Below are 23599 nucleotides of genomic sequence, written 5' to 3' on the forward strand. Positions count from 1 at the left end.
ACATGGGATTGCAACAATCCTTCCATTTCCTGTCTCCTCTGGGACTCTGTTCTGTCCCCAGCTCCAGCCACCAAAACCCAATGTATGGCCTAACCCCCGACTCCACCCCCACACGCTCACACGATAGATCAACACTCACAAGCACAGACGAACAGACACAGGGTGGCACACTCACAGTCTTACAGACACAAGCACACATCCTGAGCCACGCCCCCATAGGCTTACACACCCCTAGTCACACACACACACACACACACACAGAAGCACATGCCCATGAGCACGCACACACAGGCTCCCACGCTTGGTCTCTCTCTCAGCTCTCCGCAGTGCTGTGACTGGGCTCACAGGCTCAGAGCTGGACTCCAGCTCCAACCTGGGTGAAGGGGGATCCAGGTCAGGCACCAGCCTGTGGTCAACCCCCGCCGCGTTTATGAAGAAAGTGGCACCAATCACAGCCACCTCGTTCACGTTTTCTGTGGCCTATGACAGCTCACTGGTGGCAATGGCAGAGATGAGCTGTGGTCCATGAAGCCTGTGACAGTCACTATCCGGCCCTGTCCAGCACAAGCGTGCCAGAGACCCCTGTTCTAGGTTCTTGCTGCACAAAGTGGCGCCCATGGACCAGCTGGCAGCACTGGGGTCACCTGGGGATTGCGAGACATGGAGTCTTAGGATCCACTCAAGGCTTACTGAGTCAAAACCCACTTTTCAGCCAGATCCCCAGAGCCGGTGTAGACCTCAGGTGAGTTTTGGCTAGGGAGACCGACCACCTGGGTTTACCCAGGAGGAGACTCAGGGTTTAATCTAGATATATCCCAGGTGGCTCCGTGACAAGGACAAAGCAGAGTGTGCTGGGAGGATCAGGTGCCTGCCCCGCTTACCTAGGGTGTTCGCGATACCAGTCTTCACGTTGTCAGTGCAGATGTGGCTGATCCGGTTCTCGTGCTCTGGCTTGGCCAACACCACAATGCGGATGTTCCAGAGCGTGTGGATAGCGACCTGGTGGGAGGACAGCGTTGCAACACTTGGTATAGTATTTGAACCCAGAGCACAGGGAATGAATGGCCCAGCCCTGGCCCCAGAGCACAGGGAATGGCGTGCCCTGTCTGTACCCCCTAGCCTTCAGGGCACTCCTCCCGATGCCCCACCATGAGGGAAAGCATCTTAAGGTGACACCTGGGGCTGACAACATTTCCAAGATTATCTCCTACAAGCAGGGGCTGGGAAGGAGGAGGGCCAGCGATTTTCAGCAATAGCCCACTGACCCCATCAATCTGAGTTCAGCCTCCAGGTCCGTCTCTGTGGCTAAGGAAGTGGGGGCTCAGTGGAGGGGGAGAGCTGGTAGCTCAAGCCTACTGTGCTTGAGATGCTCTCTGGAAGCAAAGCCCACTGTCCTCGAGCACCGCTGGGGTGTGGCCAACTGCTCACCGTTTTAAAAGTCATGCTGGTGACCTCTTGCAGGGAGTGTCTGAGTATCTCCAGCCACTCCTTCTCTCCCAGGGGGTCCTCCTGGGTGCCGATCACGTAGATGTCATGAGGGATGTAGTCAGCTGAGTCATCCCGCGTCTTTCCCTGCCCCTTGGAGAGAAACCAGGACGTGATCTTCTTGGGAGGGGGGGCGTTACCTTCAACAGCAAAACCCAACACCAAGTGAGTTGAAGGCACACCAGATCAACGGCAGCAAGAGGATCAAAACAGCAGAAAAATCATGGGGGACATAAGGGTAGATCACATCATCAGGCCAAACCATTCCAGCAAATGCTTTTAATGAAAAACTAAGCACCAACATCACCCAGGAGTCAATCAGGGGTCAGAGCTCTGTATGCATTAGGACTTGTCCTGTCCCTTGGGAATTTACATTCTACTGGTGAATCTGCCAAGTGAGCTGAGGTGTTTAGGGTGGAGGCTCCTAGTGTCCACCAAAGGAGGTCTCAGTCGAGAGCTGAAATGAGCAGGTGGTTCACCAGAGAACAGGGAGAGCAAGCAGGCCCCCTCCATTTCCATTTCCAAAAAGGAGAGGAAAGTCCAGCATGGTGCCACATGCCTGTCATCCCAGTGACTTGGGAGGTTGAGGCAGGACAACTGCAAGTTCAAAGTCAGCCTCAATTTAGCAAAGCCCTAAGCAACTTAGAACCTGTTCTCACAATAAAAAAATTTTTAAAAAAAGAAAAGAAAAGAAAAGAAAAATGAGATGAAACAGCAAGAACAAGGATGCCCCAGGAGGATGAGTGAACATTTTCCTTTTTCACAGAGGTGGCTTCTTGGCTCACAAGGGCCAAGAAACCCAAGAAGCGGAATAACAGTATTGGCTGAATTCTGCTTCCTGGGGGCCCCCAGTTGGTGCATGAATGCTGGGCTGGTGGGTCACCCTGTGGGGACCCTGCCACCCTTCCAGTGTGCAATGGGACACTGACTATGTCCAACCAAAAGAAACCTCTGCTGATGAAGGGAAAAATGGAAAGTGCCCCGGGCCACATGCATGAAGCCCTGGGCGGGTGCGGGAGAGCCAGGCGGACAATAAGATACTGAAACGGAAGATGTGGGGCCCCAAGGCCCTGGCCAGGTCTCTCCTTTAGCACTGCTGTGAGCCCCAAATCATGTGGGCTTGACCTGGCAAGCTCAGGGGTCAAAAGTCACAGGGAAGGCTAATGCTCTGCAGACCTGGGGTCAGGAGCCCATAGTGGACGCGGAGACCCACAGCTATCTTTTGGAATCCTGGCCCCTCCCCACTGCCCTCTCAATTCCAAGCAGCCCCTGCCTCTCTAAAGGGTGCTCAAGCCTTCCTCCAGGATTCTGCCAGGTGACTACACACTGGCCCAGGTACTGGGGTGGCCTGACTCCGCCCAGGACAAAGGCAGAAAAATGGGAGGTTTTTAGAATAAGCAACAGCTATTGATCTGAGATTCAGATTTAAATGGACATCTCCTACTTACTAATTGATTTCTAGCTGAGTACTTATGTCAATATTCTTTGGAAAAATTTTATAGTGTATATTTAACTTATATATTAGTATATAAATATATGTAGTACATATTTGGTATTTATATATTTATTTCTGGCCAAACACTTATACTAAAAATTTATTTGTTGTTCCTATGAAATTCAAATTTAACTGGGCATCTCTCTATCACTCTATTCATCCACCTGTCTACCTACCTACCTATCTGTCTATCCACTTACCTACCTCCATACCTACTGATCTCTCTCTGAATAAATCAGGAATGGACTTCTTTCTCCCAGGCCTGGGTCCCCTAGGCAAGCTACCAAACGCTGGCAGGGTGCTCCAGTGGGCCCCTCCACCTAGATACTCAGATTCTTTTTTTTTTTTTTTAATATTTATTTTTTAGTTTTTTTTTTGGCGGACACAACATCTTTGTTTGTATGTGGTGCTGAGGATCGAACCCGGGGCGCACGCATGCCAGGCGAGCGCGCTACCACTTGAGCCACATCCCCAGCCCTCAGATTCTTTCTTCCAAAGCCCACCCTGCTGCTCCGGGGTGCAATTACCCAGAGCTCCTTTTTCTTGCTCATCCCCCCAGGCAAAGAGTAGAATTCCTCAGAAAGGAGACTGGGCCGGGGCAAGAAGGCAGGAGAGTTGGAGGTGTCCCTCAACCGCAGGAGAAGCAAAACCAAAGGAGACGGGACAGGAGGGAGGGGCACAGGGACCCACCCATGTTCCAGGTGCCGATGAAGATGGTGATCATGTCGGGCTCCGGCTGCTCCGAGTGCTTGTTCTTCATCTGCTGCAGAAGCTGGCAGAAGCCTTCTCTCTTCTGGGGATGAAAGGGCGGACAGACTGAGCAAGGCCTCTGCCTCCCTGCACATTACACTTTGCAGAGGACTCAGCCTCAAGAAAACTGGGCGGAGTGTAAGTCATTCTGCACTGGCCGAACAGCAACCTGGGAATCGCATCCCGAGTCAGCGAGTGTTCTCTGACCCAGCCATTCCACCGGAGGACCTGACTCTAGAGAAATCCTGGAACCGCCCAAAGAGCCAGCCCTCCGTGGCTCTGCAGCACATGTTGCAAACCAGACAAGCTCAGAAACAACCTTCACGTCCTATCATGGGGGATCTGTTCATCCATAAACTAGAATCTGGTCAAGTAATTATGGTGCAGAAGTACTTAACCAACAAGGAGAGATGCCATAATCTGTAGCTAGTATGGAAAGCTACTTGATGCAAACCAGTATAGATTGCATTCCTGTATTTTGTTTTTTTAAAAATACAAATGTATGGGTTGAATCAAAACATCCAAGGTCAGCTAGTGGTATAGGGGTATTTTTGCTTTAAGCTTGTTGGTGTTTGCTAATTTTTCACCAATGAGAATAGATTATTTATGTAATGAAAAAAAAAAAAAAGAAAAAGAAAAAGAAAAGAGCACAGGAGGGCTGTCAATTCTTTCCACTTATTTTTCCTGGGTTCACCGTGAGCACAAGGCAGACCCACCCTCCTTAGGTTGCAATCAGTAGAGCGGCTGACTTTAAATGAGAGTATACACAATTTCCAGTTGTCCCACATGACACGACTGATGTTTACCTGCTTCAGTTCTACAAAGCCAGCAATTTTATGTGATTCAACTTCAAAATTGGAAATCTTGGTGGGTCCCCTCTGAAGACAGCAGCTCACAAAGATGTAATGATGGCTGTCTTTATTGAGACCTGTCTTTAGCTGAGATGGCTCAAGATTCCATGTCTCAATCCTTCTGAGCTTGCAAAACTGGGGCAGAATGAACTGGTTTTGGACCTATACCCCTGTGCCCAGAATAGTGTCCTTCCAGTAGTCTTTCCACCTCCCACGACTGGCTCATGCACCCTATTTTTCAATGTAGGTGCTGACTGACCCTACATGACCTTCTGTGGCATGTGGGTCATCCAGCACCTCTGTGATAGATGTCCTTACTGCTCTGTGGCCCAATGGCCTCCCCTGAACTGGACAGAGGGGATTGAACAGTGGGGCTTGATGGGTCTCAGTTCCCGATTGAGACTTCTAAGGTAAGTGCTCAGGTGGCAGAGAAGCCTGCCTCTGGCTGCAGAGGGGCCTGACCTTGGCTTCCCACTGGCCCACACAGCACCGTTTCCTCTGGGAGCCAGTCCTGGCAGGAGCATCTTACTTCCTCTGAGTGGGGCAAAGTGCAGAAACAAGTTTCCTAGAGGGGGCACTAGATAGAACTCAGAATTAAATCCAGGTCCCCCAAAGCGCTCTCAAGTCCAGCCCAGAGAAGCTAAAAGCCTCCCAGCCAGGCCCAGGGCTGGGCAAGGAGCAGGTGATGAAGGATGTGCCTGAAGGGATGCAGCCTGGCAAGGTGGCACAGGAGCTCCTGGGGCAGCCAGAGCGTGACTGCACACACCCCGGCTGACGAAAAACAGGCCTTGGCTTCCCCAGGCGTGAAGTGGGTTGCTGAGAAGTGAGCTAACGGTGCACACTCCCCGGCCCATTACCATCTTCAATAGACAGGGGTCCCCTCACTCTCCTCTCAGTCCCTCTTGGAGGTTTGCTGTCACTTACTTTGGAGTCAGCAAAAACATATTCCTTCCGCAGGATCTTCTCCTTCTCTGTTTCCACCAAAATCACCAACTTGTTCAGGAATTTCTGTGACTTGATGAGCTGCAGGACTTAAGAAAAATGGAAGTTAACTTCCTTGTTCATCCACATATTCAGCCAATATGTCCCAGTCTCCACCAGGTCCAGACTCCGGACCATCAACTCCTCTGACCCTCCTGTCCACAGGCGGAGCCCTAAGTCTCTGTCTGGTCTCCAGATCCTGCTGTTCCTAGATGCTCTGCCTTCCTGCTTCCCCTTCCCCTTCCTTCTTTTGCTTTTAATTTAAATACAAATTTAATTTACTTTTTTCTTTGGACTGGGGAGCAAACCCAGGGATGCTTTACCACTCAACACTGTTCCCAGGCCTTTTTATATTTCATTTTGAGACAGGGCCTTGCTAAGTTGCGTAAGGCCTAAGTTATTGAGGTTGATCTTGAAATCTCCATCCTCCTGCCTCAGCAACCCAAGTCACTAGGGTTACAGATGTGTGCCACCGTGCACGGCTCTTTCCTTCCTTCTTTTTTAAAAACCTTTTAGTTGTAGATGGACATAATATCTCTGTTTTATTTATTTTTTTATGTGGTGCTGAGGATCAAACCAGGGCCTAGGCAGGCACTCCATCACTGAGCCACCCCCCAGCCCCCTGCCTTGTGTTCTCATTGGTCCCAACTCCCCCCAAGTCTGTAACTCCTTCCTGTGACCAAGCTCTTTCATCATCCTTTGTCCTTGGGAAACTTTCCCAGAGCCTCTCTGGACGCCATTTCTAGGCCTGATGGTGGAGCTCGGGGCCAACACCTGTGTCATCCAGCAACCTACCCAGCTCTGTCTCACTGGATCTTGTTTCTTGGATCCCAAGTCTTGGCTTACTCCTTCATTTTGGTACAGTAATGTCCCTAGTACCTTTCCAAGAAAGGAAGAATGGGCAACTAATACATTTTTGGAGTCCTCCTGTGTCTGAAAACTCTACCCTCCCACTTAACTGATTCCAAATTTGAAACCGTTCTTGACTCTGGAGACTTGCTCCGACACCTCCAGTTTGCAGCATTACCAAGGGGAAACAGCTGTTCTGATTCACCTCTGTGCAGAAAAGAATCGGCACAGTGGGCCGGCGACTGCTGTCCTGGAGCTTGCTAGTGAGGGTGGCCTTTTGCTGGAGTCTGGACCTTAGGTGTCAAGAGGGATCCCGCCAGGAGAGGGTACCTCCACGACCAGCCCCAGTTAAAAACCCTGGTGCTGAGGATCTAAAGACCATCCTGGTGGACATTTCACGTGTGCTCTCTTGGCTGATGGGCAGGAACCGTGTCCTGGTTCCCTTCAGCTCTTGCCCGGTGCCTCTTCTGTTGATTCTGCGGAGCCCTTTCCAGGCACTAAGGCCCAGCTGTGAATGCGCTCCCACGCCCAGTGGCCTCCTGGTTTCTCCTCACGCATCACGGAACCTGCGAGTGATCTGAGGACTCCCAACAGTCTGGTTTGCACTTGATCTTTCCCGGGGCTCTTCCTCCAGGGCTTCCTCGTGTGGCCTTGGGCCTCCGTAAGCATTTCACCTCTGCTGTCTTCCAATGCTCTGCCCCACTGTTCTGCTTTCAGGCAATTCCCTTCTTTTTACCTCCCACCCTTCCATCAAGTTTTTATTTTCTACATTTTTATAGTTTTTCCTTTCCCAGAGTTGTCCTTCTTCCACTCTCTTCTCCTCCTTTCATTTTTATATTGTTCTCCTCCTGTTCCCTTTTTTAGATAGCACTCTAAATTCTTTTAAATCTGTATAATTTATTTCCTCCAACAGTTTTTGTTTTTCCCTTTATTTCTGTCTTCGTGTCCCACTGTCTTTTATTTGAGGTTTCCCTTGAAGATTGCAAGATCAGAAGGATTAAGACAGTCATAAAGGGCCAGGCGTGGTGGCGCATGTCTGTTAATTCCAGCGGCCTGGGAGTCTGAGACAGGAGGATCGCAAGTTCAAAGCCAGTCTCAGCAAAAGTGAGGGGCTAAGCAACTCAGTGAGACCCTGACTCTAATAAAATACAAAATAGGGCTGGGGATGTGGCTCAGTGGTCGAGTGCCCCTGAGTTCAATCCCCAGTATCCCCCTCCCTTCCCCCCACAAAAAGACAGTGATAAATGGAGACACAGAATCTTGAGCCATCCCAGCTAAAGGCAGGTCTCAATAAAGACAGCCATCATTACACCTTTGTGAGCTGCTGTCTTCAGAGGGGACCCACCAAGATTTCCAATTTTGAAGTTGAATCACATAAAATTGCTGGCTTTGTAGAACTGAAGCAGGTAAACATCAGTCATGTCATGTGGGACAACTGGAAATTGTGTATACTCTCATTTAAAGTCAGCCGCTCTACTGATTGCAACCTAAGGGAGGGTGGGTCTGCCTTGTGCTCATGGTGGACCCAGGAAAAATAAGTGGAAAGAATTGACAGCCCTCCTGTGCTCTTTTCTTTTTAACTATTTTCTTTCATTACATAAACAATCTATTCTCATTGGTGAAAAAGCAGCAAACACAAACAAGCTGAAGTTTAAAGCAAAAACATCCCTATACCACTAGCTGACCTTGGACTAGACCTTTCCAGTATTTCAAGAGCTTTCCATACTTGAACTACACGTTGTGTATCTCTGCTTACCAGTGAAATACTTCTGCAGCACAGTCTTAAAACTTTTATGGTATTTTAGCTTACAGATTATCCAAAACACAACTATCCAAGAAAGCCCCACGATTGGGCATGAAGGTTGCTCTGGTGACCCTTGACAGGCTGGGTTGTATCAGTGGTGTGGGGTCCTTCCAGCAGGGCTTCTCCACTGGGTTGTCACTTGATGGCAGCACTTTCATCTTTGCCCCAGAGGTGGTCACATCATCCAGAAAAGATGCTTCCGACCTCTTGCCTGGGCCTGCTGGCATCATTCAGGAAAGAAGACTGAGCTCTCAGCACTTGGAAAGCCACTGTCACTATCATCACTGGTCCTTTGCTTTCAGTAGGGTCTCTTACCCTCACCAGGTCCAGCGGCCCCCAGGCCTTTACCTCCTCTGGAGAGGAAATACCCATCTCCTGACAAACGAGCCAGGGAACCTCTGGCTGTGTGCAGTGGAGACAGCTGGGGCTGCGGCTCTCTGACGGGTTTCCATCGGGCCCTTCACCCCACTTCCAGGGCCCCAGTGCTCTCAGTTCCCAGCCCGTGGGTGGCCCCTGGATGAGCCATGGTGCCTCCATTCTTCTCCCACGTGCTTCATGCTTAGCTGCTCGGTTCTCCAAGTTGGCTGCCGTTATCTCTGCTTCCCACTTACAAAGATTTCCTAGTTCTCACCTCTTCCCCTTCCCTTTGTGCCTCTGAGTATTGGCTTCTGGAAGGGAAATGACCATAGTGGACGCATGCTCCATAAGCTAGGAGTGTCACCAGACGGAAACTGTGGGTGACATGTGTGTGCTCTGTGCTCGGGAATCCCATGGGCCTTGCCAGTGGCAGCAGGAAGTGTCCCACGGTACAATTCCCTCCCCTGCGACCCGGATGCCCTGCAGTTTTCCAGTTCGGCTACTCTCAGGCAGCATCTCCTTCCCTCTGAATTGCTGGTTTTCTTGAACATCTGTTTCCAGGACTCTGTGGCTGCTGCCAGGGCGTGACAACCTCCTTGATGGGATTCTTATTTGACCAGGGTCAGTAAGTGGCTCCCTTTCCTCGCATGGGGTTAGTAAAGCGAGCTCTTCTGCGCTCCTCGGGCCGCCATTCTTCCTTCTTCCGTCAAACCAGACTGTTTACCTCTCCTCATCTCGAGCCACTATCTCCTGCCTGACTACTGTCATGACCTCTTAAATTGGTCTTTCTGTCCCCACTCTTCCTTCCCCCTCACAACTGATGCTCAGCACAGCAGCCAGTGACCTGTCACAGTGGGATCATGGCATCCCCCGCTTAAAACCTAGTGGCAGCTCAGCGCTCAGCGAGCCGCACCAGCTGGACCGGCCCAGCCTCTGCCTCCTCCGTGCTCGGGCAGCCTGCCTTCCCTGCCAGCCTTGCTCCCACCTAGGCACCCCGCCTGGCCTCCTTCTGGGCATGACTGTCAACATGCCCATGCTCAGATCTCATTCCGTGACACACTGAGGGAGGCTTTTGCTCCCGACTGTCCTGTCTTCCTATTTGAATTCCCAGCCTGGAGCTATTGCTCCGAGGCATGTTCCTGGTTCACGTGCGCATGTCTGTGTTTGTTGATATTCTCCTTTACTCCTCCTGCTGAATGCAACCTCCCTGACAGCTAGGACCCCACCTGGTACCCACACCTGGCATGGAGCAGGTGCTCAGAAAGTGAATGCATTACAATTTTGTCAAAGAGCAACAGTCTTTTCCTATGTTTAAAGACCATAATGCCAAAGATATTATGGTACCTGGTGACCAAAGCCTGCAGCCACAGAGCTCCTGCAGGCAGGCGACACTTCATGCTAACAGCCAAACTTGGAAACTGTGAGCCAGGCTCTAGGCTAAAGACAGGCCTCACCCACTCATCTCACAGCCACTCGCAGGAAGCCCTGTTTTGCAGAGAGGAACATGGAGGTTCCAGAGTCAAGCTGCTTTCCCAAGATCACAGTATGACCAAGTCCTGGCTCTGGGATGAGCACCCAGCTTACCAAAGGCCTCAGCCGTGAGGCACACTGCCTCTCAGCTATGAAGAGGCTGCCTAAACGCAGGGCCGAGGGCGCTGCATGACTTCAGCTGCTCATCGTGTATTCACCAATACGCATCTGCTGGGAAATTCATTCCTGCACTGACCACTACTCTGGGCTCAGCACAGTTCTGGGTTTTAGCAGTGAACAAGAGACCCACACCCCAGCTTGGTGGAGCCCACATTTGAGGGGAGCTGGGACTTATGGGGAATGTCCCTGAGCATGCAGCCAGGCCGGGGCATAAGGTAAAGACCTTGCTGTCCTTGGCGGGGGATGGGTGGGCGGACAGACTGTGAACAGGTGGGTGTCTTCTGATGTGACGGGTGTCATGACAGATCTACTACAGCTCCATCAACCTGGTAGGGGGCGACAAGAGCTGGGTATGTGCCCCCAAGTCAGGGCTGGCAGGCGCTGGGTATCAGTGCTGTTTTCTCCTTCCCACCCCCTCCCCATTACTTAGTCCCCTGCCCCAGTCTGGGGAATGGAACCCCAGGGCCTCAGGCATGCCAGGCAAGCCTTCTACCACTGAGCTACAGGCCCAGCCCTGCTTAATTAAAATTGATACACCAAGAATCAGGTACCACATGGTGTTCTGAGTGCATACACAGGGTGGAATGGGCAAACCTAGCGCATTGACACATTCGTCACTGCTCATACTTGCCATTATTGTGAGAACACTTTTTTTTTGGGGGGGGGGGTACTGCGAATTGAACTCAGAGGTACTTTACCACTGAGCCACATCCCCAGCTCTTTATCACTTTTGGAAACAGTCTCAGTAAGTTGCCGAGGCTGGCCTTGAACTTGCCATCCCCCTGCCTCAGCCTCCAAGTCACTGGATTGCCCACAGCTACAAGAACACTTAACATCTCGTCCCTCAGCAATTTCCAAGAATTCAACCTACTGTCATCAGCTGGAGTCACCTGCTGTACAACCGACCTCCTGAACTTACTCTTCCTAGGACAGAGGGAAGCACCATTCTAAGCTGACGGCTTTCCACACAGCCCTCGTGCTCAAACCACCAGTAACTCGCGGCTTCTCACGTCCAACTTGGCACCGCACCGAGGGGCCCTGCCCTGATGCCAGGGGCTTAGTTCTGCAGGTATGACAGCTTGTCACTCAGTGCACAGGGACTGTCTTCCTGATACACATATGCACACACACTGCTCCATTCTGCCTGCCTCACAGCTGTGTTGGAAGGATTAGTGGAACGGTGACAGTGGTGACAGTGACCAATAGTATTGAGCAGCCCCAGTCGCCAGGCCCCATGTGCTTCAGTGTTGGTCCCTCATGCCTGGCAGCAGCCCTCCAGAATAAAACCACCATCGTAGTTGACAGAGGAGTAAACTGAGGCCCAGAGAGGACACCAGCCCAAGGTCACCAGCAGGAGGGCTGGGAATCTTGCCTGGGCTTCCCACACCCCGTGTGCTAGTGATGGGGCTCAGGACCCACTACCTCCAATAGACACCTTGACATGAGGGGTATTTTAAGGAAAGGAACCCCAAACACAGCAGATGCAGAAAGTGCTCTCTGACCTTCCCTGAAGCAGGTCATAAGACCCTCATGTGACAGGTGCCCTTCTCATACCAGGACACACAGGGGAATCTGAAGGCGCAGGCCCGGCTCAGCTCCTCCCAGGGCCTCTCCTTGGCTCCCACGGGTTTGTTCCATCCCATTCTTCCACACTCCACCTCCTAAATACACCGAGGTCCCAGTGCTGCGTGGAAACAGTGACCCCAGGGAGGGCCGGTTATCCACTGTTGTCCCGGAACGTCCTTCCCCTGCAGTGGCACTAAGGCAATGGCACTGAGATCTAGTCCTCCTGTTCTGGATCCAAGTTTTCCAGAGACTTCCTGTACATTTGCGACAACATTTAAACTTGTTTCCATGGCCCCAAGGCTGTCATCCCCAGTTCTCTGCCTCTGAGCACCCCAGGCTGGCCTCAAACTCGTGATCCTCCTGCCTCAGCCTCCCAGCAGATCACGGGTGAGGCTCCCCAGCCCTTTCTGCTCTTCCTCAAGGCCTGCTTGTGCTGCCTGAGTCCACACAGGCTGTTCCCATCTGGGACCCTCCCCTCAGGCCCCTGTCTAACCTCTCAGCTCCTGCACTCCTCGCTGAGAGGTGCCCGCCCTGTCCCCCTCTGCTGGCTACTCCATCTCCCTCACTGATTCCTAACCCGTTATGCTCTTGTTTTCTTGGCAGCACTCATCAGCAGCTGACAGTGTGTTGATATATTTGTTTATTTATTGGCCACTCAATGCACCAGAACAGAAGCCCTGACCCCTACTGTCCTGCCTGCAGTGGTTTCTCCACAAGGACTCCTCAGGGGACAGTTCCCATTGTATGGATGAGTTGACCTGATGGTGCAAAACACAAAACCAAACAGCTCCGGGGCCAAGACAGAAGCCAGCTCAGAGAGGCACCTAGGTGCTGGGCTCTGTCCCGTGTTACTTAGGTCATCTTTCTCATGCCTATTTTACAGACGAGGAAACCGAGACCCGGAGTGGTGGGCCAAGGTCCCAAAGCTGCTAAAGACAGCTTGGAGGTGACATGCCCATGGTCACACAGCTGCTAAGTGGCTATGCAGGGCCTGCAGTAGGCACAATGAGGTGACAGGGTGGGTCAGACTGGCCTGTTTGCAGGGAAGAGAAGACAGAGTCATACACATAGATGCGTGGTCACCCCAGCCGCAGCCACAAGACTGTCGCTAGGCAGGGCACACCATGTGAGGTGTGAGCTCCTTCCCCAAGGTTCAGAAGAGAGGCCAGAGAATGCAGGGGAGGGGACATGAGGCCAGGGGAGGGATTCCAGGGGCAGGGTGAGGCGCTGTGGGCACGCTGGACAGCGACCACTCTGCAAAGGGCTCACTCTCTGGGGCTGCTACTGATGGTCACCTGCTGCAGGTCCCTGGTAAAAGCCTCCACAGACCTAGGGCAAGAGGCATGAGGGTCTTACTTTTCTTGTGGCTGTAGAACTTGTCCTCAGAGCCATCCTTGGACTTCTTAATGATCAGTTTCCCAGACTCGACGTCCACTTTGAGCTGCATTTTCTGAGAAATCCCCAGAGACTCCGACTTCACCTTCGCGGAGGAAGAGATGTGGTTTGTTGATTTTCTGAATGAGCTTCGGTGATGCCAATCCATGGCTGGGCAACCCTGGGTCAGCGTCCCCTGGGGAGCCATCAGGCTGCTGACACCATCTCCCTCGCCCCAGTCCACATGTGCACATCCCACTGCCTCCCCTGAGAGTCGCCCAAACTCGGGGGCCAACCCAGCTCGCCCACTGTGCACCCCAGCTCTTCTCCAACAGGCTCAGTGGAGGAAAACGGATGAACTATTGCAAAGCGGCTCATTATGTCAACCTGCTTTGCCCTGACTTCCAGAAAGGACGTTAGTGAGACACCCCAGGGCCTTGTTACAGGCCAGCTGAACACTGTGGCCTAGGACAGCCCAGAAAATGGAAATCTGTCTTTTACAGGAATTTTCAGGACGAGAGAGGACTTTGGGGTGGGGAGCAGGGGTGTCTCACCGTGTTTCTGAATGCGGGGATCAGGCTGGCTGGACACACCAGAAACACTGGGGATCATTTAAGAAAAACACGCTTCTGGATCAAGGCTGGAGGTTCGAATTCAGCCCCTCTCAGGGAGATCACAGCAATTGTTTTGGTTTGGTTTTTCCCCACGGGCCGCTGGGGACACTATTTTCATGTAGCTCATTCCTCTCATTTTGAGGACAAAGTTTATAGCACTGCAGCCAATGAGGAGCTTGTCCCTGGCAGCCTCCCTACGGAGGGGACTTCATTGACGTTTGCAGGCCCCAGTTCTCACGGTGAACCATCTCCCCGGCCAGGCAGTTCCAGGGACTGCCGTTTTCCACAATTGGGTTCCTTGCCCTTCCATAGCCCAAGCCAAAGGCACGCTTGTCCCAGGGACCAGAACGATCCCCAAAGCATGAATTTCAAGGCCAGTCTCCACTGTCATGGCCTCTTACCTCAAAGGTGACTGGAGGGATGAGGGAACGCCGGTGGGTGGACTCGGGACCCTCATACAGCAGGGCCTTGACCTGTGGGCAGCAGCAGTGGGGCAGAGTCAGAAGGGACACAGAGCCTGCAACCTGGCCATCCTCTGTCTAAACAGGGGACCCCCCCCAAGAAACCACAAGAGCTGCAGGACCCCCTGCAATACCTTGTCTTCAATGGAGGACAGCAGACTTGTCAGTTGGCTGAGCTTGGCCACCATGTTGATGGGATTGGCCTCCCCAGGCACCTGGGACACGAGGACGAGAACGAGGGTGGCACTGACTGCGTGCTCATCAGGAAGGCGGCTCACACTGAGCACCGCCCTCGCCCCCTTGCTCCACCGGGTTCCAGCTCCCCGACAGCCTCGCGCACCACTGTCTTCATCCCCTCTGCAGATGAGGACACTGGGACACGCAAAATCCTCAGAATCCTCACGGCCCGAACCAGATCGTCACGCCTCTGCCTCTCAGGAGCCCGTCACCCTCCAGCTCAGTCGCCTCGAGCTCCACGCCTCTTTGATCTTACCTCCTCCCTCCCAGTCTCCTGCACTACGGAGCCTGCTCTGCTCCCCAAACACACCCACTCCACCACTTAAAACCCGAGGCCAGCTGCTTCCCCTGCAGGGACAGCACTGTCCACTCCTTACCCTGCCCTCGGAGGCGCTGGGCTCCAGCACCGCCCCCCAGGGCCGCTCGGATCCCCACTGCCGATCCGCCGAGAGTGACACTTTCTAAGGCTCTCCAGGGACTTGGATTTCACTTGAGAAGGGCACTTCCTTGTCACTCAGGTCTCATACCACTGGGAAATCGTCCCTGTCCCCTCCAGCTGGGATAGCCACCTGGTCATTGCTATCAATCAAGTTATCTCCTCCATGTATGACCTCCCTGTGTGCTTCCCCTGATAGAACACAGGCGGCACGAGAATTGAGACCAAGGACACTGTGACCAGTGCTGCAGCCTGGGCACTAGGAACACCCTCTGACCATTGGAGAGGCTCAATAGGGTTGTTTGTGAACAGAAGGGCCCAGAGAGCTCAAGTTACTATCTGTAGTCACACAGCTAATAAAACACAGAGCAGGACCTGTACTCTGCTTGGCACCAAGTCCATGCCATCGAGCACTTGTTCACAGAACAAGCACTGTAAAGTCTCCATTCTAAGGTAGACAGGCTGCCAGGAGCTGGAGATGCATAGTTAGTCTTGCAGGAGGATGAGGAAATCAGACACATGCCTAACTTGAACACCGAGCAGAATGGAAAGAGTGCTGTCCCTTCACCTCCCTCCTTGCTCAACGTATCAGCCTGGCTATGTTTGCTTTTGACCTCAGTTTTCTACCCATCTCCTTACGCCACTCCTGCCATCGCCATCGTCACTGCAGCCTCTACCCCACCAAGAAAGTGGTTTTGTTATGACAATGTGCTCTCTGGCAAGCCTGCTCGGCTCTCGGTCTTGCCCTGTGTTACCCTCGCCTGGTGATAATGCAGCAAGAAGGCTGTCACCAGATAGTGCGCAGATGCAGGTACCTGCTCTTGACTTCCCAGTCTCCACAACCATGAGCCAGAACAGACCTCAATTCTTTATAAATCACTTGGCCTCAGGTAGTTTGTTATAACAACAGAAAATGGACCAAGACACACCTCCACCTCCTCCACCAGTCCCATCAGCATCATTAACTCCCCCAATCACCTCACCACCATCATCATGGCTATTAACGTGTCAGTGCTTTCTCTGACTACTTTTTAAGAAAGCTCACAATCTGTCTAGATATCAATGATGGAAAGGCTGGGAAGAGTGGATCTAGATGCAGGCAAGGGCAGAACAGAAAGGCTACCTGTTGGCTAAGAAATGCTGGTCAGTAGGTGGGGCAGTTCTGCCACCCTCATTTGGGGTTGTTTTTCTCACAATTAACTAAGATAGCATGGATTCAAACCTCCTTGTTTCCCCGTGTGGACACTTGAGATGACCCGCTTTCTACCCTGGACAGTTGCTGTGCAGCTTTAGGCTGGTGTCTCCCCTCTTTGGATCTGTGACTTTGGGGGAGGTCTGGCAGAACCTTTCAGAGCACAAGGATGTTGAGCCCAGGGAGTTAGTTCCTGGGACAAGAGCTGTAGCTTTTCTAATACTTCTGCCTAATAACGAGGATCATTTGATGAATTCCTATAACAAGCACGATTTTAAGCCCTGGGGGAGCAGAGACAGGGTGTGCTAGAGCTAGCACACAGCGGGATTTGAATGCGGGTTGAGTACTGTGGCTCTCAGGTACATTTTACCCCTCAGGGGACATTTGGCAACATCTGGAAACATTTCCAGGCAGCACAGCTGGGGAGATTAATGGCACTCAGTGGGTAGAGGCCAGCACACAGGACAGTCCCCACAACAAAGAGCTACCCAGGTCGAAATGTCACTAATGTTCAGGCTGAGGGTGCAACTCGCAGTGCAGCCTGCCCGCGGGTGGGTTGGCGTGGGTGGGTTGGCACGGGTGTCACCTGCGGGTTACACAGTCCACCCAGTTATCCCACTTTGCCCCTTAGTGGCACTTTTCTTTCTTTTCTCTCTCTTATTGGGGACTGACGCCCAGGGTGCTTTACCACTGCATTACCTCTCCAGTCCTTTTTATTTATTTTATTTTTTTATTTTGAGACAGGGTTTCACTAAGTGGCTTAAGGCCTTGCTAAGTTGCTGAGGTTGGCCTCAAACGTGCAATCCTCCTGCCTCAGCCCCGGAGTCCCAGGCATGCCACATCCACCTTAGCAGCACTTTTCAAAGGGGATGCCTACACAAACCCCCATTCTGGGTTCTGTGCAGGGTAGACCCAGGGCTCTTGGCTGCCCTGAGGCTCCTCACCATTTCGACTGCATAGTTTTAGGAGCCTTTCAACAGCCCTGGAAAGATTCCCTGCAGGGGTTAGGGTCCCACCAGGGTCTGGGGAGTGTCTGCCTTCCTAAGGCTAAGGGCTTGTGTGGCAAGGATCTGACTGCTCAGATGCCAGTCTCACGGGCATCCTCCCCCATTATCCAGCCCTGCACTGTAGGACACCACCACCCCCAGTTCACAGGCAGGGCTCAAAGGGCCCAAGGGGCTAGTCTTATTGACCGAGGCGCCTCTTCCTTCTCTATGCCAGGCAGCCTCTCTGAACACCCTCCTGACTGTGAATTCTGAAGGTATACCAAAGGTGACATTCTCGACCTTCCTTTAACCCAGTAAGTTCCGAGTGATAGATTCTGCAAATACTTCAACAAAATTGATACGGTGCATGAAAGTAGGCTGGACATCATAATCTAGGGCTCATAGAGCCTTTGTATATTTTTTCAAATGCTGTAATCAACCACCTGTTTTCTCAACAGAACAGACCTCTAAAAACATGCTGCTTCAAAGTTACCATAAGTGGTATATTTGTTGCTCTATTTAAGTTTCTATAGGTGTTCCCCGTCTGGGGCCATGAAGGAAATGGATTGAAATCCAGGGTCTCACAGGAGACCACTCCACTCCTGCCACTGCTCTGTCCTACCTCCAAATGCAAACACCTGTCCTCTGAGGGGCAGACCCTCACCCTGATGGCTGCTGGCCCATCTCTGGGGGCCTGTCTCCTGATCAAGGACTTGGGTGCACATTCTTCCTCTCAAACTAATTTCTGATGTTTAGCTGGTCCCGTTTCATCGAGATTTGTTTTTGCTTTCTTAGAAATTAACCCATCATCCACTTCAAAGAAATACATTTAAATATATTTTTTTCCTGGTGAATTTTTTTCAGTTGTATAAATAGAACACAAATATATTTTCTCTGTAAAAAACAATTCTGTGGAAGACCAAAATAAGCCACCTCAAAATATTCTTCTTTGGCATGTTTCAAGATGGCTATTCACAGAAACTGCAGACCCAGGAATAGCTCTGAAAAGCTGTCTTTTTTGTAAAAGAAATTTGCAACCCTCTCCACCGGTAGTCAAAGGGAGGCTCTCTGTGGTCTCGCCATCTGCTGTCTAGATCTAGGAAAGACCCGTGAACACTCACCAAGGGAGGCTTGGTGCAGCCTTCACCTGTTCTTTCTTTGTTTTCTTTTCTTTTTGAGATGGGGTCTCACTTTGTGGGTCAGGCTAACCCCCAACTCCTGGGCTCAAGGGATCCTGCCACTGCAGCCTCCAGCACACCCCGTCTTCTGAAGGCTGCTGACTAAGAGCTGAACTGTTCAGGACCAGAGGCTTCCCCTTGAGAATCCCCCCCCCCCCCCAGTATATGACCCACCACCACCTGCCCCACTCCAAGCCCCTGCTGCTTTCCATAGCCTCACAGTGGTATAAAAACGTCAATCATCTGTGTCTTAGTGTCACACTTTGTGAAGCTCCCACATGTATAAATGTCCTATTGGTCCAGTCGAACTGTCCACTCTCAGTTTGCCCCAGAGACTCAACGATGGAAACTTTAGGAAGCAGAAAGGAGGAAACTTTCATCTGCCCTACAACTCAAGCAAGCCATGTGGGCAAAGGCGCCCTGGGCCCATCCACTTCTCTCCCATCCCACCGGACCTCCTGGTGAGCAGAGTAGCCCGGTAGGTTTAAATCCTTCTGGTTTGCTTTCCCTGGGCTGAAGCCACAGTGCACAGTTGTTCCGCCATTTGCATATCCCACCCAACAGGTATGGCTGGAGATCTGCCCACAGCGGTGCCGATCTCTCTACATTCATCATCTCTCTACACTGATGGGGCTTCCATATTTTTGCTTTTAGAGACCAAGCTCCAGTGCACACCTTTGTCAGTACCGTGTAGCGTGCGATCCTTAAGATGGCTACCTACACATGGCTCTGCTGAAGAGGGGAGTGAAAATTTGCACATGAATGGCTTTCAGAAAACCCATTTCCATCCCGCCAGTAGAGGGATGAGCCCCGGGGAGCATCCAAGAGCATCGGGCTCCCCAATACTAGGGGCCCTGACTCTACAGTCGTCTTTAGCCATCAACTTTCTGGCTGATAAATGGAGATCACACTTGAGTGTCGTTTCAGGGTTACTTGCCCAGGAGGTTGGAAATCTTTCTATGGATACATTGCCTGCCCCCCTCCATCTTCCGTGAAGCCTTGTTTATAGCTTTTCCCATCTAAATAACTGGATTTTTCTACCTATTTTTTGGAGTCTCTCTCTCTCTCTCTCTCAATCCTGCTAATCCTTTGTCTCTAATATTTGTAGCAAATATTTTCCTCAAGATACTGTTTCTGCTTGTTTTTATAACTTTGATGAGGACAACTTTTTCTCTTTCTCTTCTTCTTCTTATTCTTCTTTTTACAGATTTATGCCTAATGGCCAACTGGACCGTGGCCTCCTGCCTGAGGAGAGGTGTCTTTATCCTGCCTCTCCGGGAGCAAGCAGCAAGGATCAGGAATTGGGTCACCTCTTGTCTTTCTTTCCAGTTTCGGATGAGCCATGGTGGGAACAGGTCCTGCTCGCCTCCTGATTCAGAGCTAAATCAGCAGTTCAGCTGATGGGCACATAATTTGAAATCCTTATTCTTCAAATCAAAATTTGGCATAGGAAACGCCTTTGGGGAAGGGGCAGGATGGGGCAGGATGGGGCGGGGTGGGTTCCCCCTCCCCCTCAGTGTACCAGTTTGCTCTCCTCTCCTTCTGGGCCCTTGCGACGCTGGCTAGCTCATCCCCCTCCTTGGGCTTATTAATTTCCTCCTTCCACCCCAAGACCCTGTACCTGAGGACGAGAACGGAGGCCAGGGGACAGCTGCTGGTCGAACAACTTCTGCAGAGACTCCAGGGACGGGAGCGTCCGGACAACTTCTCTGGAGGCCAGGGGACGGGGTGAAGAACAGGGTTAGTGGGCACCGAGAAGGTGCGTCCAAGACGGCTCCGGCTCTGGCTGGAGACACGGTCACACTGGGCCTGACAAAGGCCGGTGATCCTTCCCCAAGGACAAGCCCAGGCAAAGATCAATCCGCCAGCCAGAGCCGGCCCGTCGGCCCAGACCCCCTCCCTTCCCCCTCCGCGTCCAACTGGAGCCCCACTGTGTGCAGAACCGAGTTTACCTGGGTTTTGTCTCAGCCGCGTGAGAGCACGCAGCCGGTAGGGAACTCCAGTCCAGACCCAAACTACTTTGAAATCACGTAGGAATCCTGGGTTCCCGGTCTAACTCACAGGAGTCACACACACACATACACAACCCCTGTTAAAAATGCAAATTTCTGGGCTCCAAGCTGATTTGGTCCGGAATCTGCATTTTAAATACAAGGGCTTCCTGGTGCTGGGGACTGGTGGATTCTGATGCAAATCCCTTTCTAGCAGCTTCGAGGGAGCCCAGAGGGATTTTTTCCATTGTCAAATCCGGAGACAAATCTAATACTAGGACTTTAACGTTTCTTTGTTCCCTTCCCATCTCTTTCTATTGTTTTCACGTTTTAAGCATGGTGAGCAGACAATTTTGAGTTTGATTTTTCACTTATTTCATCAAAAACTGTTCATGTTTGTACATGTTTAACATCCTAATGGTTTCAAAATAGTCTATCAAGTAAATGTGCCAAAATCAGTTGTTAGATATTTGGGTTACTCTGAGATCTTTGCTATTATAAATAAAGGCTGCTCTGAACAGCTTTGTTCATATAGCTTTTCTGTTCTTATTTCCAGTTACAGAATTAGAAGAATCAGGGATCCTGGCTCCTGGTCAGTTTTGCTAAGTCCTTGAGTGAGGGTCTCCAGCTCTGTTCAGGCCTGCTTGGCCAATATCGCTTCTGCATTCTTTTTTACCACTTTTTTCTCTTTTTCCTTTTTAACCTGCCTGACATTGTACTTTAATATTAATGAATATAGCATGCCAATGCCCTGGGGTGGATCCCCAGCATTACCAAAACAATGGACTTGCATACCTTCTATTTCTAATGCCTCTGCTGTATTTTTCTGGTTGACTTCTACTACATTTCTTTTTACATAAACTGTTTAGGGATGGGGCTGTAACTCAGTGGCAGAGTGCTTGCCTGCATGTGTGGGAACTGGGTCTTTAGCATTGCATAAAAATAAACAAATAAAATATTAAAGGCATGCTTTTCATACACAACTACCAAAAAAATTTAAAAAAACAAGAACAAACAAACAAAAAACCCTGTTTATCCCCTTTGGCAATTTTCTGTTGAGAATTTTGTTAGTGTTTTTATATATTGCTGTAAAATTTACATTTTGCTTTACTTCTTAATTTAATCTGTGTTGTACTTATCCCTGTTATTATGTTATTTTCATCCTAGATGGTATGGATTTCATTGTAAAATTATTTGTAATTTTTTATTCTAATTTGCATCTTTTCCTTGGTAATTTTGTTGCCCAAAGTGGTCAAGTGCCCCTGAGTTCAATCTTGGTACCTCCCCCTCAAAAAAAAAAAGATTGTTCTATGAGTTTCGTGTGTGTTGTATATGTTTAATTCCTTACCTCATCTAGAATTTTATTATTTGGTATGCAGGGAAACAGTCCCACCACATCACTATTCATTTTGACTCAAAGTGCCATTTTATTCCCATAGTTCTTTTGGGTCAGTCGATTGCATGAGCTCTTCTGAAATGTGGTAGGATTTGCTTCCAGTCTCCATAATCCCTTCAAATAGACCCAGAGCTCCCTGTGTGCTGGGCAACATAGCATTTGAGTATTCGTGACATCTTACAGTTTCAAGGATGGTGCTCTATTTTACTGACTTTGATGGGTTTTGCCTTTGTTTGTTTGTTTGGCACCCGGGATTGAACCCAGGGGTGCGTAACCACTGAGACCTTTTAATTTTTTCTTTTGAAACAGGGTCTCACTAAGTTGTAGAGGCTGGCCTTGAACTTGAGACCCTTCTATCTCAGCTTCCTGAGTTGCTGGGATTACTGGTGTGCACACCAAGCCCAGCCTACTTTACTGACTTTGAAATAAAGTCATCCAAGGGCTGGGTGCAGCTCAATAATACAGCACTTTGCCACCATCCTACCTGCACAGGCTCTGGGTTCCATCCCCAGCACCACCAAAGTAGAAAAAAGAAAAAGAGGAAGAAGAAAATGATGGTCAGGATTCCTTTAGGGACTCAGGATGGAGGGAAGGTGTGCTAGGGAGAAGCTCGGCAGCAGGGGTATGGTTACCATCACCCCTTCCCTGGGGGGGCTCTATCCCTGCTCAGACACAGTGGTACTGTTGTTTTTTTTTTTAATATTTATTTTTTAGTTGTAGTTGGACACAATACCTTTATTTTATTTATTTTTATATGGTGCTGAGGACCAAACCCAGGGCCTCGCATGTACTCTACTGCTGAGCCACAACCCAGCGCAGCGCAAGTGGTACTGTTTTAAGTGACCATTTCATCAAAGAATTCTGGGCTAAAACATTTTTTTTAAGTGCTACTTCAGAACAAGCTTTAACATTATCTAGATCTTGGGCTGGGGATGTGGCTCAAGCGGTAGCACGCTCGCCTGGCATGCGTGCGGCCCAGGTTCGATCCTCAGCACCACATACAAACAAAGATGTTGTGCCTGCCGAAAAACTTTAAAAAAAAAATAAATAAATATTAAAAAATTCTCTCTCTCTCTCTCTCTCTGTCTCTCACTCTCTCTTTAAAAAAAAAAAAAAACATTATCTAGATCTTTTTCTCCTTTTTCAAAACACTATCCAAAAAGCACAAATAATACAAACTGAATCTTTGGGATGTTCTAAGAATAGTGCTGTTTTGCTTGTATTTCTAACTGCTTTAAAATTTGGAGAAATCTGAATGGCTCCCAGACACATTTGGCAGTATTATTTGGGGTCAGAATGATCAATGACACTCAGGAATGGCACAGAGATGGAACTTTGGACCCGATGGTGATAGAAATGAAATCAGGCCAAGAAAAGCAAACACAGGAGAGTAAGGCTTTAACTGGGAGTCTGACCTTGGGGAGAAGGGAGAGGGCAACGGGGGAGGGGTGGTCAGTCTGCCCCTTCCCCCAGCACAGGACGAGGCCAGCTTTTCACCTCATAGCTGAGGTGGGGGAAGACCCTGGGGACTTCTGTGATCCTACGCCAGGATCTGGGTCTCCAGGGTCAATTTGATTCTGAACAGGAGGGTGAGAGAAGGTGATTTCCTTATGCCACCAGGTGGAGGACAGAAAAGGCTTCTAGGAACAGCTGCGGGTTCTGTCCCCAGAGCTTATCCACTCTATGGTCCCTGTGGTGGCCCCTGTGTGTCTCAGGAAGACTTAAGAACTGACCTTATCCTGTGAAGGATTTGTCCAGGGAAGTGACTGCCAGCTGGTCCCCAGAAAGCTTGCCAGGGCCTCTGGGCAGAACCTCAGCCCCCTGCAGACCTTCCTGGACCCCCAGAGGGACGGCTGGCTGCCTCCTTGTCTCTGTGAGTTGGTTAATTTCCCCCAGATTCCTATTCAGTTTCAGTGATGACCCCAGAACTCCAGACCCAAAGGATG

General features: G+C 50.6%; 1 protein-coding gene across 1 annotated transcript in view; it reads right to left on the reverse strand.

The window, feature by feature from the left end:
- Inpp5d (inositol polyphosphate-5-phosphatase D) overlaps nucleotides 1-23599 on the reverse strand; it is a 109724-nt gene that overhangs the window by 27020 nt on the left and 59105 nt on the right. The window contains exons 6-13 of the mRNA XM_071619534.1: nucleotides 19888-19975; nucleotides 14372-14452; nucleotides 14178-14249; nucleotides 13145-13268; nucleotides 5506-5612; nucleotides 3671-3773; nucleotides 1429-1625; nucleotides 882-999 (exon numbers count right to left, since the gene is read on the reverse strand). Coding sequence (XP_071475635.1) covers nucleotides 882-999; nucleotides 1429-1625; nucleotides 3671-3773; nucleotides 5506-5612; nucleotides 13145-13268; nucleotides 14178-14249; nucleotides 14372-14452; nucleotides 19888-19975 — 890 coding nt within the window. The remainder of the gene's footprint in view (nucleotides 1-881; nucleotides 1000-1428; nucleotides 1626-3670; nucleotides 3774-5505; nucleotides 5613-13144; nucleotides 13269-14177; nucleotides 14250-14371; nucleotides 14453-19887; nucleotides 19976-23599) is intronic.

This window comes from Marmota flaviventris, chromosome 11, assembly GCF_047511675.1.
Source record: "Marmota flaviventris isolate mMarFla1 chromosome 11, mMarFla1.hap1, whole genome shotgun sequence".
In the NCBI taxonomy this organism is placed as follows: Eukaryota; Metazoa; Chordata; class Mammalia; order Rodentia; family Sciuridae; genus Marmota; species Marmota flaviventris.